The following is a 14,461-nucleotide window of genomic DNA, read 5'->3' on the forward strand; positions in this document are numbered from 1 at the left end:
GACACCATTTTAAATATTTTGTTATATATTGTTTAATTAGAATAACAGTTTACAAAAACGTTATGCTAAATATTTGGTCAATTTTTAGAAGTCAATAACTTTTTAAATAAGTCGCTCAAAAAAATCATTACGTATTTACGTTCACACCTTTTAAAATAACAATTGTAACCGAATTTCAGAATGTCGCATTTTTTTGACTTGTCCGCTTCACGTGAAATGCCCCAGGTTTTAATTATTATTAAAGACTTTAACAATACGAAAATTGAACAGTAGAAACTAAAAATTATGTACCAACGTAAGAAATAAGAGCAACTTTTTATGTTTGCGGTAACAAACGGGCCAGCAAATTTTGCAACGATAAAACAGTAATATTTCTATAATCATTTTACTTATCGATTTCTGAACTACCAGGAACCAGAAAAATACGCTTTAAAAATATTCAACAGTTGTACGTCAGTATTTTATGTTATCGCTTAAAAAGCATAGTATGTAAATTTTAGAAATCAATGAATTACTTTAATTTAAATGATTATTATCCTCTCTCAACAACCGAATCATGTATTTAAAAAAAACTTAACATTACTAAAATAATTTTGAAATTTCTGGATTACGTTGCATTTTTCCTGGAATGGCTGTTCGTTTATACATTTCCCCTTTAACCATTCCAGTATAATTCAACCTTAACAGATTTTAAGAGTTTTCAGTGTTTTTGTTCCATTAAGAACTCTGGTGCCACCTTTTCTCAAGTAGTGGAACAAAGTATTATTAAGGAACAATAATTTTGGCAAAAAGGACCTTCCTCATTGAAGTATCATTTTTTAAAATTTAAGTTAAAATTGTTGCATTAATTTTAAAATAAAAATCGCTACATTTGATTTTGCTCTTTCATTATTTATAAAACTTTAAATATTTTTCAACATAAATAGTATTACTTTGAAATGTAAAAAAAAATCAAACGCAGCCAATTTTGTTTAACATTTATTAAAAAATTACAATATCGCTTGTCACTATACTTAAAATCCATAGTACAGCTGTAATAAAATGTTATTTTCGTAAATAATTTACAAAATCAGGAGCCAAAATGTTTTTATTAGTTGAAAAAAATCAACAACAAAAATTATGAAGACATGGGCTCATCTGACCCATCATCATTTTCATAATCACTCTCATCCACCTTCTCGTTTTCATTATCCCCACCTTCACTATCTTCCTCTTCCCACTCGTTTTCACTACTCGAATGAGCCTCAAACTCCATACCTTCATTCTCCGAATCACTCGAAGCTGCAACAAAAACATAAAAAAAATGCTAAGTCCTACTGCCACAAACCTTTATCGTTGAAAACGAGCAATGCTTCATTATCGTGTGAATCCTGTTGTGGTGTATGATTTATCTGCGCGATTAACAACTCCAAGCGCCCCATTAATTTATTTCTTGGACTCTGTAGTGCTAATCCGGCTTCAATGCTCCCTAAAGCTTCCCCAAAAAAACTCGACAGATCGGGATTCGACAACAGAAGTCCAGAATGAATCAAAATTAAATTTTTCAGCCACGTTAAGCCCACCTGACGCGACAGCGTTTTCCCCTGTATAAGTTTAGTAAGTTCCTCAAACAGCGGTGTTATTAGGGACAATGGTATCCTTTTGATCGTGTTTTTGATGAGTTGTTCGTCCTTTTTAAATAAAACCGTTCGTAAAATATTTTTATCTTTACTGTGCAACCCTTGTATTAATAATTGTGCCGCATTGTTGGCTTTGGGTACTTTCGAGCTGCTGTCTTCTTCATTCACCATCAAATTCTCCAATCTTTTTTCCATAGGGACCTCCTGTTGGCCGTCATTTTTCCTCTTGCTGGGAGCACTACTCGTTTGAGTTGTTAAGTAATGTACATCATTTCCCACAACAGGTGTACGAACTTTCGTAACTTGATTTTCTTTAGAAACTGTCTTTTTGTGAATGTCTTCCCTTAAAAGGCACTGAACTTTCTTATAACTCGAAATTGTCTGCGTAAGTGAACACATTAGAAATAATGTTACCGCTGACAAATTAGTTCCTAACTTACAATGTCCTCAAAAGTTTGAACAACTGCACTGCCATAACATATACACAGAGTTTCAGCGCTTCTGTATGCTGCTGCTGTTATGTATATTGGATTGACGGCATCCTTGGTCCCGGAATCGGACACAATCTGGATCGTTGTTTTAGGTTTTATGGGTTTGTTAGATTTTTTTCTAAAAGGAATAACAAAAAAATTATAAGATTTTGTGGATTTAAAACCAATGTTTTATTATTTTTTTAAATGAATGCATTTGTATTTTTTGATTAAAAATATTCGTTTTAAAATTGTTACTGAAACAAGATTTGCACACATGCCCGCACTAAATGTAACAAAAAAACTTTCGGTGCATTGTTTGCAATCGGTAATGAGTAATTTTTGTAGGTACGTGCAACGCAGCAACGATTGAAAAGTGTTAACAACGAATTGAGTTACAAAGTTTGTAGAGCGAAAACGACAATTAAATCCGATAACTGTTGTTAATTAATCATAACTGTGCCTATTCTGAAGGCTCTAGAAACAATATTTTGAAGGTAAAAAACAATTATTGTCTGGAAATCCAAAAAGTTCTTTTTGTGATCAGGATGTAGGTAATAGTTTGTGTTAATGAACATGTTAATTAGTAATTCGCAAACTTGAATTATGAAGGATTGTTCAATGTTCGGTTATAAATGCAAGTTAAGTAGCTTTCTACTAATTGTTGGTATCTTTTTAATAATACATAACGCAGTTTTTTGTGAAAACTCCTTCTACCTCTTTTGTTATGATACAACAAATTCCGGTCAGGTCAGGTCACTAACGCTAAGATAACACCTGATACAATTATTAAAATACTAGGGCCCTTATTGAAAGCGAAATTAAGATTTAATTCAGAATTAAGCTAATTCGAATTAAGTTGACATTTAAAATGCATTCACAAATGTTAATCTCGAATTAAAATTTAATTGCAGTTATAATGTTCTGTAAACCGGTTTAGAGAAGCGTCATTAATTTAATTCGCACTTAAATGCGTGATTAACTGATCACTTGACCAAATTGAAGAAATGTGATTGGTCCATTCGCGTTAACTTTTAACAACGAACTAAGTTTTAACAAAGCTTTCTATAAACCACCCCTTTGAATTTTTTGCGAGATTAGAATAAACACAAACCTGAAAGTTTTAAATTTGTTGTTAAGATTTCAACACTAAAAAGACAGTTAAAATCACTGTTTATTTACAAATATCTGTACAAAACGGGTGACAAAAAAGCTGATTTAAACTAGAAATATGTTCTGTACGGCCAACAAAAGATGGTAACTATTTTACAGAGCTTAGTTTATTAACACACTCATCTGACTCTTCCTTCGTGTGTGAAATTAATTTCGTCCTGTAAGTGTAAGTTACCACACACCAATGTAACTAACTATTACAAAACTTTTCTCAAACGTATGATCATTGGTAATTTTCATTCGAGTTGTGTGGAGTTTCGTGAAAATTAGCTGGTAACACGAAAATTAAAGTCAAATAATTTCCAATTTAATCCCATTCTCTTGTGATATTAATTTCGAAAATATTTCCGGTTATATAGGGTGTCTCAAAATTGGCGAATTTCGAGTTCGGAGCACAGCAGAGAATTACTTCAGTAGTCCAAATATAGGAAAAAATAAAGATTCGGGGCTTTCCCACAAAGATACATTGGTCTGAAGATGACTCTTTGAATTGTGTATATGTTATTTACGGTGTAGATGATTGTGAAGAAAAATACTGTAAAACAATTTTCGAAAAATTAACTATATTTTGGAGTAAAAAAATCTTAAATCGTTGTAATTTGCCGTTTAATTATTATTTTTAATTACAAAGATTTATTAAGGATTTTTTACTTCAAAATAAACCAAAAAGTGTATTACATTAGTGTTTTCCACAATCATCTACTACATCGTAAATAATTATTTAAGAATGAAACTTGAAGTGCTCCTTCAAACCTATGTATCTTTGTGGAAAAGTCCTAAATCTTTATTTTGTTTCTGTATTTGGACTAGTGAATTTAGAATTCGAGAATTTTGAGACACCCTGTATCAAAAGTGAGTATTAATTTTGTTATTTTAAATGCAAAACAATTTTTTACTGCATTTTTCAATTACTCACGTTTTTTAAGACAAGTTGTGTCTGGATTCCCTATGCTCAAATTAAGCTGTTTTCGAGATATTAACACTTAATAAATCTTTGGATGTACACCTACTTTAAAAATCGATAACTTTCACATTTTTAAACATTTTGAAATCGTATTAAGCATGTGAAGGAGAATGCTAGACTTTCTTTAAGATTTCCAAAAAAAAGAAAACTTAATTTTTAAGGTTACGTTTGAAGAACTTCTTCAGTAAGTGTTTTGAGTAGTGCAAAAAACCTATATTTTATACTTTTCGAATAATATTTATTTATATCAGTGACATATGTACATTAATGTGTACATAATAAAAAAAGAGTTATGCCACTGAGATAAAGTATAACAAAAAATATTATATAAGTCCAATTGTTAGTAGGCAAATACTTTAGATACAGTATAAAAACAAAACAAATGACAGAAACTATTTGTTCCAAATTTCATAAAAATCTACTTTTTAATTGCTTTACTTTGACCTGGAAAAATTTTTGTTCCTTTTTAACCCCATTCTTTCGTTACATACTAAATGTTTCCTGTTTTAAACTGAAATGTGCTAAAAAAATGCTTGAGAAAGCCTTTAATTAATTACTTAACTGTTTTTAAGGAACTGTTGTTTTCTTTGACATTCAATATTTATTTCGTATTTACTTTTTTTGTTTTTCGTATCTCAGGTAAAATTAAGTTTTTAATTTTTTGGTGTATTTAATAATAATTAATAATGCAATAAAAATTAATTAATCTACAACTATTTTAGAGAAGAGGATATTGGGAAAAGATTCTAAAGATTCTTCAGTGTCAAGAACATTATTTCATAAGAAAGAAAGTATTAATTAAGCTTAGGTTTTAATATGACAGTTACAGGACAAAAAATTAAATCTTTTGAATTGCTGGGTGATTTTGCCAATGCCTCAGACATTTGCTGGAGACATTTTATGCAAAAATTGTGTAATATTTTGTAGAATAAATAGTAGGTACAAGAATAACAAGTAAAGAAAAGGATCGAAGAATTCTGGGTTGAAATGTATTCTTTTATTCTTCGTAAATTATGTAAATATGTAGTTAATGCTGCCGTGAACAACTGATATCTGTCGTTTTCAAACTTGAAGCTTCCTCTATTAAATAATTAAAAAAATCGATAATCAGATACTGATATTAGATAACATGGTGTTTCTTCTCACATAATATTTTTAAGATAGTTGAACCTAATAAAATGTATAACAATACGCAATAGTAAGGATATAAAGGGTGATTCAAAAGCGTCGGACAATCTCTTGAGTAGTGAAAAAAGACCACAAACTGAGTTAAAAGTTCCTATGACAGAAAATTGAAAAACAAAAAAGCACAATTAAAATGGTTGCTAAGAAAATAGTATTAAAAATAAAAAACTGTTGAATCAGCCGATGTTTAAACAGGATTTTGACGAAAATTTTAATTAAATCGAGAATTTTTCATACAAGTGTTGAGTAATCCAAACATTTGCTGTAGAACTACTACTTTTTTTAGTTCTGTCAGAGTTTTAACTGTCGTGTGTTACTGTCCTAAACTACTGACAATTTTTTTTCTTTTTAATTCGACATTCGATCATACAGTGAACGAAAAAATGTTCATGTTTGTATAATAAAGTTTATTGCAAAGTATTTTATTTTTTTAAAAATTGAAAAATTATTAAAACAATTGCTATTTCATTAACTTGTTTCCTTTATATTCCAATGCGCATAAGAGACACTTTTACGCACTAGCCCAAAATAGTTTTAGCCTCGTAAGAAAGAAAAAAAAAATTAAAAATTAAAAAATTCTTGCTAGTAATTCAAGTAGAAGAAAAATAAACTACAACATTATGAAATTTTGTTCCAAGTTATAATGATATATTAAAGTATAAGTGGATATTAAGGTCTTTAAAACACGCGCGATTTTTCGAGCACGACGGCATAGCCGGAGTACTCGAAATAGAGCAAGCGTCTTAAAGACCAGTTATCCAGAATTCCAGAATGCTTTACGGTATTTTTGTATTGGTACACCTTGGTATTATAAATACAGATATTAATATTACAAAAATTGGAAATAATGAAAAATAATTAAAAAAAAAAATATTTACGACCTGAAGCTGATTATTTATGAGATACACTTACCCATTTAATGTATGGTGGTAAATATGCACAACCCCACTCCTCACCGTTGCAGCCATGCGAGATGAGCCATCATGATCAACAAAAATTGACAAATTATTTACAATATCCTCCATTAAAAAACTAGCAACTGCATTTTTCCCATCCACACTATCATTTAAATTCCAACAACTTAACAATCGATCCCCCTTAAACAAAAATAATTTAGCTAATAGTACACTAAAAACCAATAAAAACGCACTTTTGACCCACTAACAACATACGCATCTGCTGCATCAGATCTCGGATTGATGTATTCAAGCATTGTCACAGGTGAAGAATGCCCAGTAAATGTTTTCAACACTTCTTTTGACTTCACATCCCAGAGTTTGATACTTTTCGAGGCAGTTAATAGCTTGTCACCGAGTGGTGTGAGTAAAATCGCGTATATTTTGTCGTTACCAGCATTCCACTTACTGAAAATTTTACGAAATAAAGAATTTGGACTACGGATATCTAAAGGTTAGGATATGAAACGACATACGAATAAAACGTCCCGTCCTTGATAGTTCCGTTAATATCGCCAGAGAGCGCAGTAGTCAAGTAAGCCTTTAAATCTAACTGTCTTGGAAAAGCTTGCATTTTTGTTATAAGTTACTGTGGAGTATTTAGAAATGTTTAATCAAAAAAATTACAAAAACCAAAAATTATATTTCTTCTGGATAAAGCCAGAAACTTAATTTTTTTGCAAAAGATTCCTCAATAAATGCAGAGATTTACTTAATTAAACAAGTTTGAGTTTTGATAAAGAGAAACCAAAAAAATTACATTTTCTTGTAATGTCGCATATTCGTGTAATGAAGTTTTCGAGATACGAGAAAGTTTTTTATTTAAAAAAAATAGACCCATAATTCAGATGCAATGACGCTAATACTTAAAATAAGTTTTTGGTGCAAAAAGAATCATTCTGATGTGTAACACTGACCAAGTTATTGTAATTCACAACTACTGTAAAATACGCTCCAGGTGAAATCGCAGCGTATTTAATTAATAAATAGCACTTATACATTAATATCATTACTTTACTTTTAACCGCCCTAACTCTGTTAATTTTAATATCAAAGAAATCAGAAGAACATTTTTGTCTCCCGTACTTGTTTAAAAAGCCTATAAGTAACTTTAATTTATTCCAAACTATTTTTTGGCATGATATTAATTATTTAATTATTTACCATTTTTAACCCTCGAAATATTTTTAAAGGCCAATTCACGTTACTTAGGCGATTTTACCTCAAGCGCACTTTGTAAATTACAATAACTTTGTGAGTGTTACAGATATCGAAATGATTCTTAGCTTCATTTCGTCTCTATAATGTAAGGGTCTATTTTTTTTAAATAAGAATGTTTCTGGCATATCGAAAAGTTTACTACACAAATTTGCAACGTTAGAAGAAAATTCACTTTTTTCGGTTTCCTTTTATCAAAACTCAACCTTGTATAACTAAGTAAAACGCTGCATTTATTAAGGAACCTTTTGCAAAAATTAAGATTTTAGCTGTATCAGGTTTTAGATGTAAAAGTGCGTTTAATTCAAAATCTGATTAATATTTTTTTGGTTAATTTTGTAATTGTGAAGTGGTTTAGTATAAAATTCAGAATTTGACTTTTTGATCGAAACTTTTTTCATTATTATCTTTATTCGTAAGTAAAAAATTATAAAAAAAATTAGGGAAGATACCTTTTGAACTTGTAAATTCATTTTTTTTTTAATTAAAAATTGCAATTTTCTTAGATGCGCCTTAAGGTTGTCCCCCCACCTGGTAGAAGGAAGATACGAGGATCAAACGCAAAATTTGTCCAATTTTAAATTTTTGTAAATTTTTTGCTAAAACGTCTTTTTCATAATAAAAACAATTTTAAATCCAAAAATGACCTTTAAATTCGAATTCATCAGAAAATTTAACACAGTAAAATGTGTTTTTTTTTTAATTGTACATTTGATTAATTTACACTTAATCACCCCCCGTTAATTTGACTAGCAAAAAGTCAAGAGAACATTTTTATGTAAAATTTTATGCTTTTACAATTTTTATATAAAACCTTTTTTCTAGCTCTTACCGATTTTGAATAATCTTTACTTTATTTTCGATTTTTATACCACTTAAACGTTTTTAAATATTCCATAGAAACTTATATCAAAAAATTTCAACTTTTCCGATTTAAACGCTTAATTGACTAAACTATCCACTAACGTTTAAGTTTTCAGAGAAATAAATTTGAATAAATATTTGTATCTGCATAAAGGTTAATACACAGCAAATAAAAAAAAAATACAAGCAAATAGGTCGTTAAATTTTCAATAGTAAGACATAAACATAATGCAAAAATTTGCACTATATTTGAAAAAAATTCAAACTTTAACAAACTTGCTCACTGCCCCATATTTTTCAAAGTGCTGCGAACACTGTTGCAGATGAACAAAAAAATGTTGTAAAAAAAATAAATTATCCACAAAAAAATTCCGCGAGACCAATCGCTATCATCAACCATTTAAGCCCTAAAATCGTTCAAACACGCTCAAGCGACACATAAACATGGTGACGCAGACTTTTTTGTGGACAATTTGCTTCTCTACAGCTTTATTCCTTAGTCTTGTTATGTATCTTCAACCGTTTTTGCAAAATAAAGGTACAATTATAAGCGATAATTCTTTGCGCACCATACAAAAAGAGTGTAAGAAACAAAGTTTTAGAGAATTAAATTTCCTACAAAAAAGTTCGGGAAACCATATTTCTATTTTCTGCAGTTTAGATACAAATTAACCTTCCGTTACTTGACCACCGGTCAAGTTAAAGAATCCGTTGCTTCAGCGACTTTGGGACCTCAACCGTTGACGATAGATGATATGGTCTCTCGGACTTTTTCAAAGAAAATTTATTTAATTTTCTATAATTTCTTCCTTACATCTTCAACTGTATTCGCAGCGTCTTGATTTTTCAAACGGAACCAAGCGAAAATTTTAAATATTTTTTTCTCATATTTTTTATAAAAATTTGAGTCGTTATTTTTCTCAGTCTGTTGAAAATGCAAAGCTCAACATATCTGCATTTTCCCAAGTAATTAATAAATTGGTTGAGTTTAGATTAATTTAAAACGAATTGGCGCCGAGACGATATAATTGGCAAATTGGCGCCCTCATTTTTACTCTGCCGTACTATTTTTTTTTCAGTACTGAAAATCCTGCGATTTTGTATCTCGTTTCACTTCCTAAGTTATAATCCTCCGTAAGTGTTTTTTACCTGCTAACGTTTCGTTTACTTAAATTCCACACTATTACATGAGTGTCAGCACCAGAATATACAAACTCGTTTGTAATTGAAGATAAACAATTAACCGACTGACTCGTAGCACTATCAACTATGTATTCTAAGTCCCCCTTTACTAAGGAATAAAGTAAAAGACGTCCATTGCTAGTCCCTAAAGCAACACAAGTGTTTGACTCCCCAAGTGATTCTTTCCTCTTTTTCTTGCGAGGGGACCCCGACTGCTAAAACGTAAGAACAGTAACAAAATATTTAAAAAATTCAGTGAGCACATGGTTACCTTGCTTGCGGCTTCTGAACTTATGAAATGTAAACAAGTACAGGGCGATGTTAAGTGGAAATCTGGTGTAAATTCTTGTTCAAAGGTATTTGAGAGGGTGTTCCACACTTTTAGCTTCCCCTCTGATGTGATTTGAGCAAAATATTTGCCGTCTTTACTGAATTGGCATGCCATTCTTGCACTAACCGCCATTAACTTGTTTTCGTAACCTAACTTTTTCCCACTTTCTGACTTACCGACAGGGGTCACATGTCCAAACGCAGTGGCGTGCGGATAAACGCATGGCTTATTTTAATAAAATAAAATTAATGCTTGATTACGAGGCGGTTATTTTGTGACTACGAAATATAAACGGTCCTTGCTAAGTATTTCAAATGTTGTCTGTGGTTTCAAATGGAGTTATTAAATGTTTTGCTTTTTAAATTTTGACAGGCAATTTGACATCAAAATGACAGCAATAACAATTGTGTGTGCTGGCAAGAAGTAAACGAAACGTCTTTAAAATTTTACAAATTTATTTTATTGTTGAAAATCATATTTTTTAAAAGTGTACACAATGTCCTGGCTCAATTTGAATGACAGTTTAAATAGTCTCAAGGGGCAGTTATCAAACTTTGCCAATAATGTTTTGGCTGACGACGATCCTAGTAAAGGTAAAATTCGCCCTTATTGTCGTTTTAAGTAAGGTTGTTATGAAAAGAAAGTGACAGCTGTCTCTAACCTCACTAGTTTTTTGCTATGTTATTAAACTTCTTTTTGTTACTTAATTAAAGTTCATAAAAACGTTTGGTGTAAATAGTTGTAGCATTGAAGGAGTAACCTAGTTTTTTACAGTTTTTATTTATTTTCAGATGGTGATACTTCACAAAGTGATTTAGAAAAAATACAGGAAATCTGCAGTCAGCAACAGGAAGAAGTAAGTAAACTGCTACCTATACAGATTTTTTTGTGTAATAGGCACCAAGATTTATACTGGAACTTAATTGTAGATAAATTACCTCAAAAAAGTAAATGCGGAGCTTCGTCAAGGGGACAGTGCAGCTGTGGTAAGTAAAAAATTTGTTTTACATAATATTTGGGCTGCTTCAATTACAAATTTAGGTAAAAGATTGACATAATTGACTTCTGCTCCCAAAAGTAGTAACTTTTATGTTTAGGCTATTTGATTATATTTCGCATTTTAACGTTTCTAGATAAGTAAACTTAATCATGACTTGGTTTTTGTAATCACATTCGATCAATACTAACCTGATGGATCTACAGATAGATTATAGCTGTCAAAGATGTGGATTTATTTTATCAAACCATTTATTACAAAAATTTCATTACATACTGTTACTAAGTACAGTACTGGGACATGAAACAGTTACTACTTCCTATGTTAGTGCTAATAAAGAGGAAACTTAACCCATTGATTTTGAACTCTTAATGAAGATTTTAGGCTTTTTTAGAAGCTGGAAATTATTTATTGATACGAGTTTATTGGTCTATTATTGCAATGTTTGTGATTAGGTAAATTAAAGAAAGAAAAATAGAAATTATTAAATTGGGGAGAGGTTTTTAATTTCTTTTGTTTTGCCTTGTTATGTAATAAGATTAATTAGTAGTAACCGTATTAAAATTCAAGTAATATGTGACTGAGAATAATAAGTTAATAAGTAATTTTCCTATAATATAAATAAAATAGTTACATATTAGTATACAAAGTGACTCTGTTGAAAGTTTATCTACTACATCTGAAAAACTCTCAACGTAGTGTTTACTATTAAATAAGTACTTTATATTTTTCACCAAGCATGTTAATTTTTGTACAATTCCGTACATTCATTAATTAATTAATATTAAGTCGCATATAAAAATATTGTTTCTTATGTCATTTTAGAGCAAGCGATACTTAAATGTTGTTTTGCTGGTGACGTTAAAAAATGTCCCTAGCAACAAAAAATATTATTTAAGTAAACGTAATTTTGGTGTTTGCAATAGTTATTTAATAAACTAGTTTGTTAATGAAGGCGATTAATAAATGAACCTATTTAAAGCACGAACGAGCGATAGCGGGTGTCTTCAATAGTTGAGTTTATTAATCGCCCATTAACAAACGAATTTTTTGTTTTGTGTCAAAATTAGAAATTAATTACAAATCAAAACCAATTTCATCGCATCGAAAAAGATGAGATCTTATAAAATACCGCCATCCTTTGTTCGTCCTCGAGGTAGACCATTTTAAAATTTTTCAACACTTTCCATTCACTTTTCCACAAAGACAAGAGAATAACATCAACTCCATACGTTTTCAATTTTACGTAAAAATCATGTTTGCTACAAAAACATATGACATGTGAATTACAACAAAAAAGGTCGTCATTGTGAAAAAGTAATTGTAATTAATTAATATAACCAAAACGTCAAAATCCCAAATACTGTAATTTTATTACTATTTTTACCTTTATAGGTATTATTAGCTGTTTCAAAACTGTAAAAACTTCAACGTAGCATTTTCTCTCAAAATTAGTATTTATAAATTATTTATGCGATTGAAATAAATAATAATCTAATCATTAATAACTATTTTACAATTTTATCAATCTTAGTTAAAAAAATAATTCAGTAAAATGCGACGTTGGCGTTTTGTAGTTTGGAAACAGCTAATACTTAATGAAAAAGAGTGTATTATTGACGTCCATTATACATCCATTTTTAAATAAAATAATTCATTAATATCGAAATTAATAAATGGTCGACGAGAATAGTTTCCTAATAAGTTTGTTAATTAGTAAATAGCTGATATTTGCGCGACTAGTAGTTTTTGAGTATAGTAAAAATACTTTGTTCTAATTGGCCGCCATTTTGATGCTTTAATAGGCATCTTAAAGCACGCAACGTCATCAAGTGCGATGTCATAATAGTCATTATGTTTTTGAAACCAAATTCATGCTTTAAGACTGGTCTTATGAAACTTGTTTTTCAATATACTATTATCAGACTCATCTTGTATGAGAAAAATGTTACGTTTTTAATGTTTATACTATGCGTTGCCTTTGTCAATACCATTTATTGCTTGCACAATTTTACAAAGGGGCTCAATTATGTCGTAGATATCTCGGAATAACCATAATAGTTATAAAGAACTAATATAAAATGAAGTGATAGCATTGTACTGTATTATTTATTACAAGTTTTATTATTATTATTATTATTATTACTGTTTTTTTGTAGGCTGTTAAAGTATTTTTTGTTTGTTTTTTTCTATATATTTATCAGCTGTTTCCGAACTGTAGAAATGCCAATGTAAAATTTTCTCTAAAAGTTGGTTGTTATAAATTATTCATGCACTTCAAATTATTAATATGTAATTTATAGTTTCAATAAGAGATCTAATGATTAATAGCTATTTTACATTTTTATGAACCTTATTTAAAAAAATAATTCGGCAAAATGTAACGTTAGCGTTTATATAGTTTTGAAACAGCTCATACATGAAAATTGTTTGTGTATAATTGGTTGCATTCAAATTTCGCGAAGATACGAAAATTATTTTAAATCTATTGAAAAAACAAAAAATTCCCAAGCTGACGATTTTTTCCTACGTATATTTTTTTGTTTGCTATAAAATAACATAAAGTGAGGAATGCGTTACTCACAAATACAATGTGAAAAATGATTTAACAATTGCTGCTTTATTATTTATTACTCGTTATTATGCTGTTTTCTTTTGAAATTGGTTTTCTCTTTTGGAACACGTGAGTTAGCAGATTTTTGAATACATCAGAAAAAAAAACGGAAAAGGCAATTAGAAACTAACCGTAAGTTTATTGTCAGTGTGAGCTTCTTAAAAATCTCCAAACATTTCTGAAACTTTTTTCTCTACGACATGTGTTTTTATAACAAAACTGATGTTTTGCTGGTAGTGAAATTATTCTACCTACTCTAATTTGTTGTTATATGGATCACCTTTCAGAATAATGTGGTAATTAATAAAAATCTGTAATTTAAAATTGTCGTGTATTGATTTTTGCATTTATTATTGTTTTGTGCAAATTATAACAAAATCAATTTAAAAACTTGATAAATATTACGCTCTTGGTTGATCTTTGATTGTTTTAGAACAAAAAAAATTATACAATTATTATATTATTCTTTGATTTATAATGTGAGGTAATGACTAATTATAAAGCATGTTCGGTTACTCATATTTACAACTTTTCTAAGATACCGAAATTTTAAACATTCATGTTTACTTTAAAAATCTTAATTGCTGAATCATTATATGAATGGGAAGTGTCGTTATATAGTAGTATTTCTGCTCTGGTTATGTACAGGGTGCTGCATTTTGGATGTACGAATAGGGGATCTCCGAAACTAAGAGGTTTAGAAAAAAACAAGTGACACATTTTCGGGTCCGTTTTTTGAGAAAATAATTTTGGTCAAAACCGCATCGCGCTATCGTCTTTTGTTTTCAACTTATAAACAAAAGTTGACATTTTAGCGACATCTTAAAAATATATATTCCTTATTATTAAAGGTACACATTTGAAACAAAGACATTATACAGGCATTTT

The 14,461-nt window shown here is 29.7% G+C and overlaps 2 protein-coding genes and 1 long non-coding RNA gene across 4 annotated transcripts in view; 1 reads left to right on the forward strand and 2 right to left on the reverse strand.

Annotated features, from left to right (window-relative positions):
* The window catches only part of LOC135265282 (uncharacterized), a 362,501-nt gene that overhangs the window by 66,718 nt on the left and 281,322 nt on the right, over positions 1 to 14,461 (reverse strand). The gene's annotated exons all lie outside the window — the stretch shown is intronic.
* Positions 1,070 to 10,136, reverse strand: LOC103312459 (uncharacterized protein). Of its 2 annotated transcripts, none has more exons than XM_015978378.2 (7): positions 9,903 to 10,136; positions 9,599 to 9,843; positions 6,562 to 6,775; positions 6,324 to 6,508; positions 2,060 to 2,228; positions 1,328 to 2,000; positions 1,070 to 1,281 (listed from the first exon to the last, which is right to left on the reverse strand). In XM_015978378.2, exons 1-7 carry the CDS (start codon positions 10,092 to 10,094, stop codon positions 1,118 to 1,120), a joined length of 1,842 nt encoding a protein of 613 aa, XP_015833864.1. In that variant the 5' UTR covers positions 10,095 to 10,136; the 3' UTR covers positions 1,070 to 1,117. The 2 variants fall into 2 exon arrangements, with proteins under 2 accessions (XP_015833864.1, XP_008191338.1); XM_008193116.3 differs by having other exon boundaries at positions 9,599 to 9,846.
* Positions 10,346 to 14,461, forward strand: part of Gmap (Golgi microtubule-associated protein) — a 33,192-nt gene continuing 29,076 nt past the window's right edge. The window contains exons 1-3 of the mRNA XM_961974.4: positions 10,346 to 10,555; positions 10,754 to 10,818; positions 10,892 to 10,948. Coding sequence (XP_967067.1) covers positions 10,459 to 10,555; positions 10,754 to 10,818; positions 10,892 to 10,948 — 219 coding nt within the window. The 5' untranslated portion in view covers positions 10,346 to 10,458. The remainder of the gene's footprint in view (positions 10,556 to 10,753; positions 10,819 to 10,891; positions 10,949 to 14,461) is intronic.

Source organism: Tribolium castaneum, chromosome 1, assembly GCF_031307605.1.
Source record: "Tribolium castaneum strain GA2 chromosome 1, icTriCast1.1, whole genome shotgun sequence".
Lineage (NCBI taxonomy): Eukaryota > Metazoa > Arthropoda > Insecta > Coleoptera > Tenebrionidae > Tribolium > Tribolium castaneum.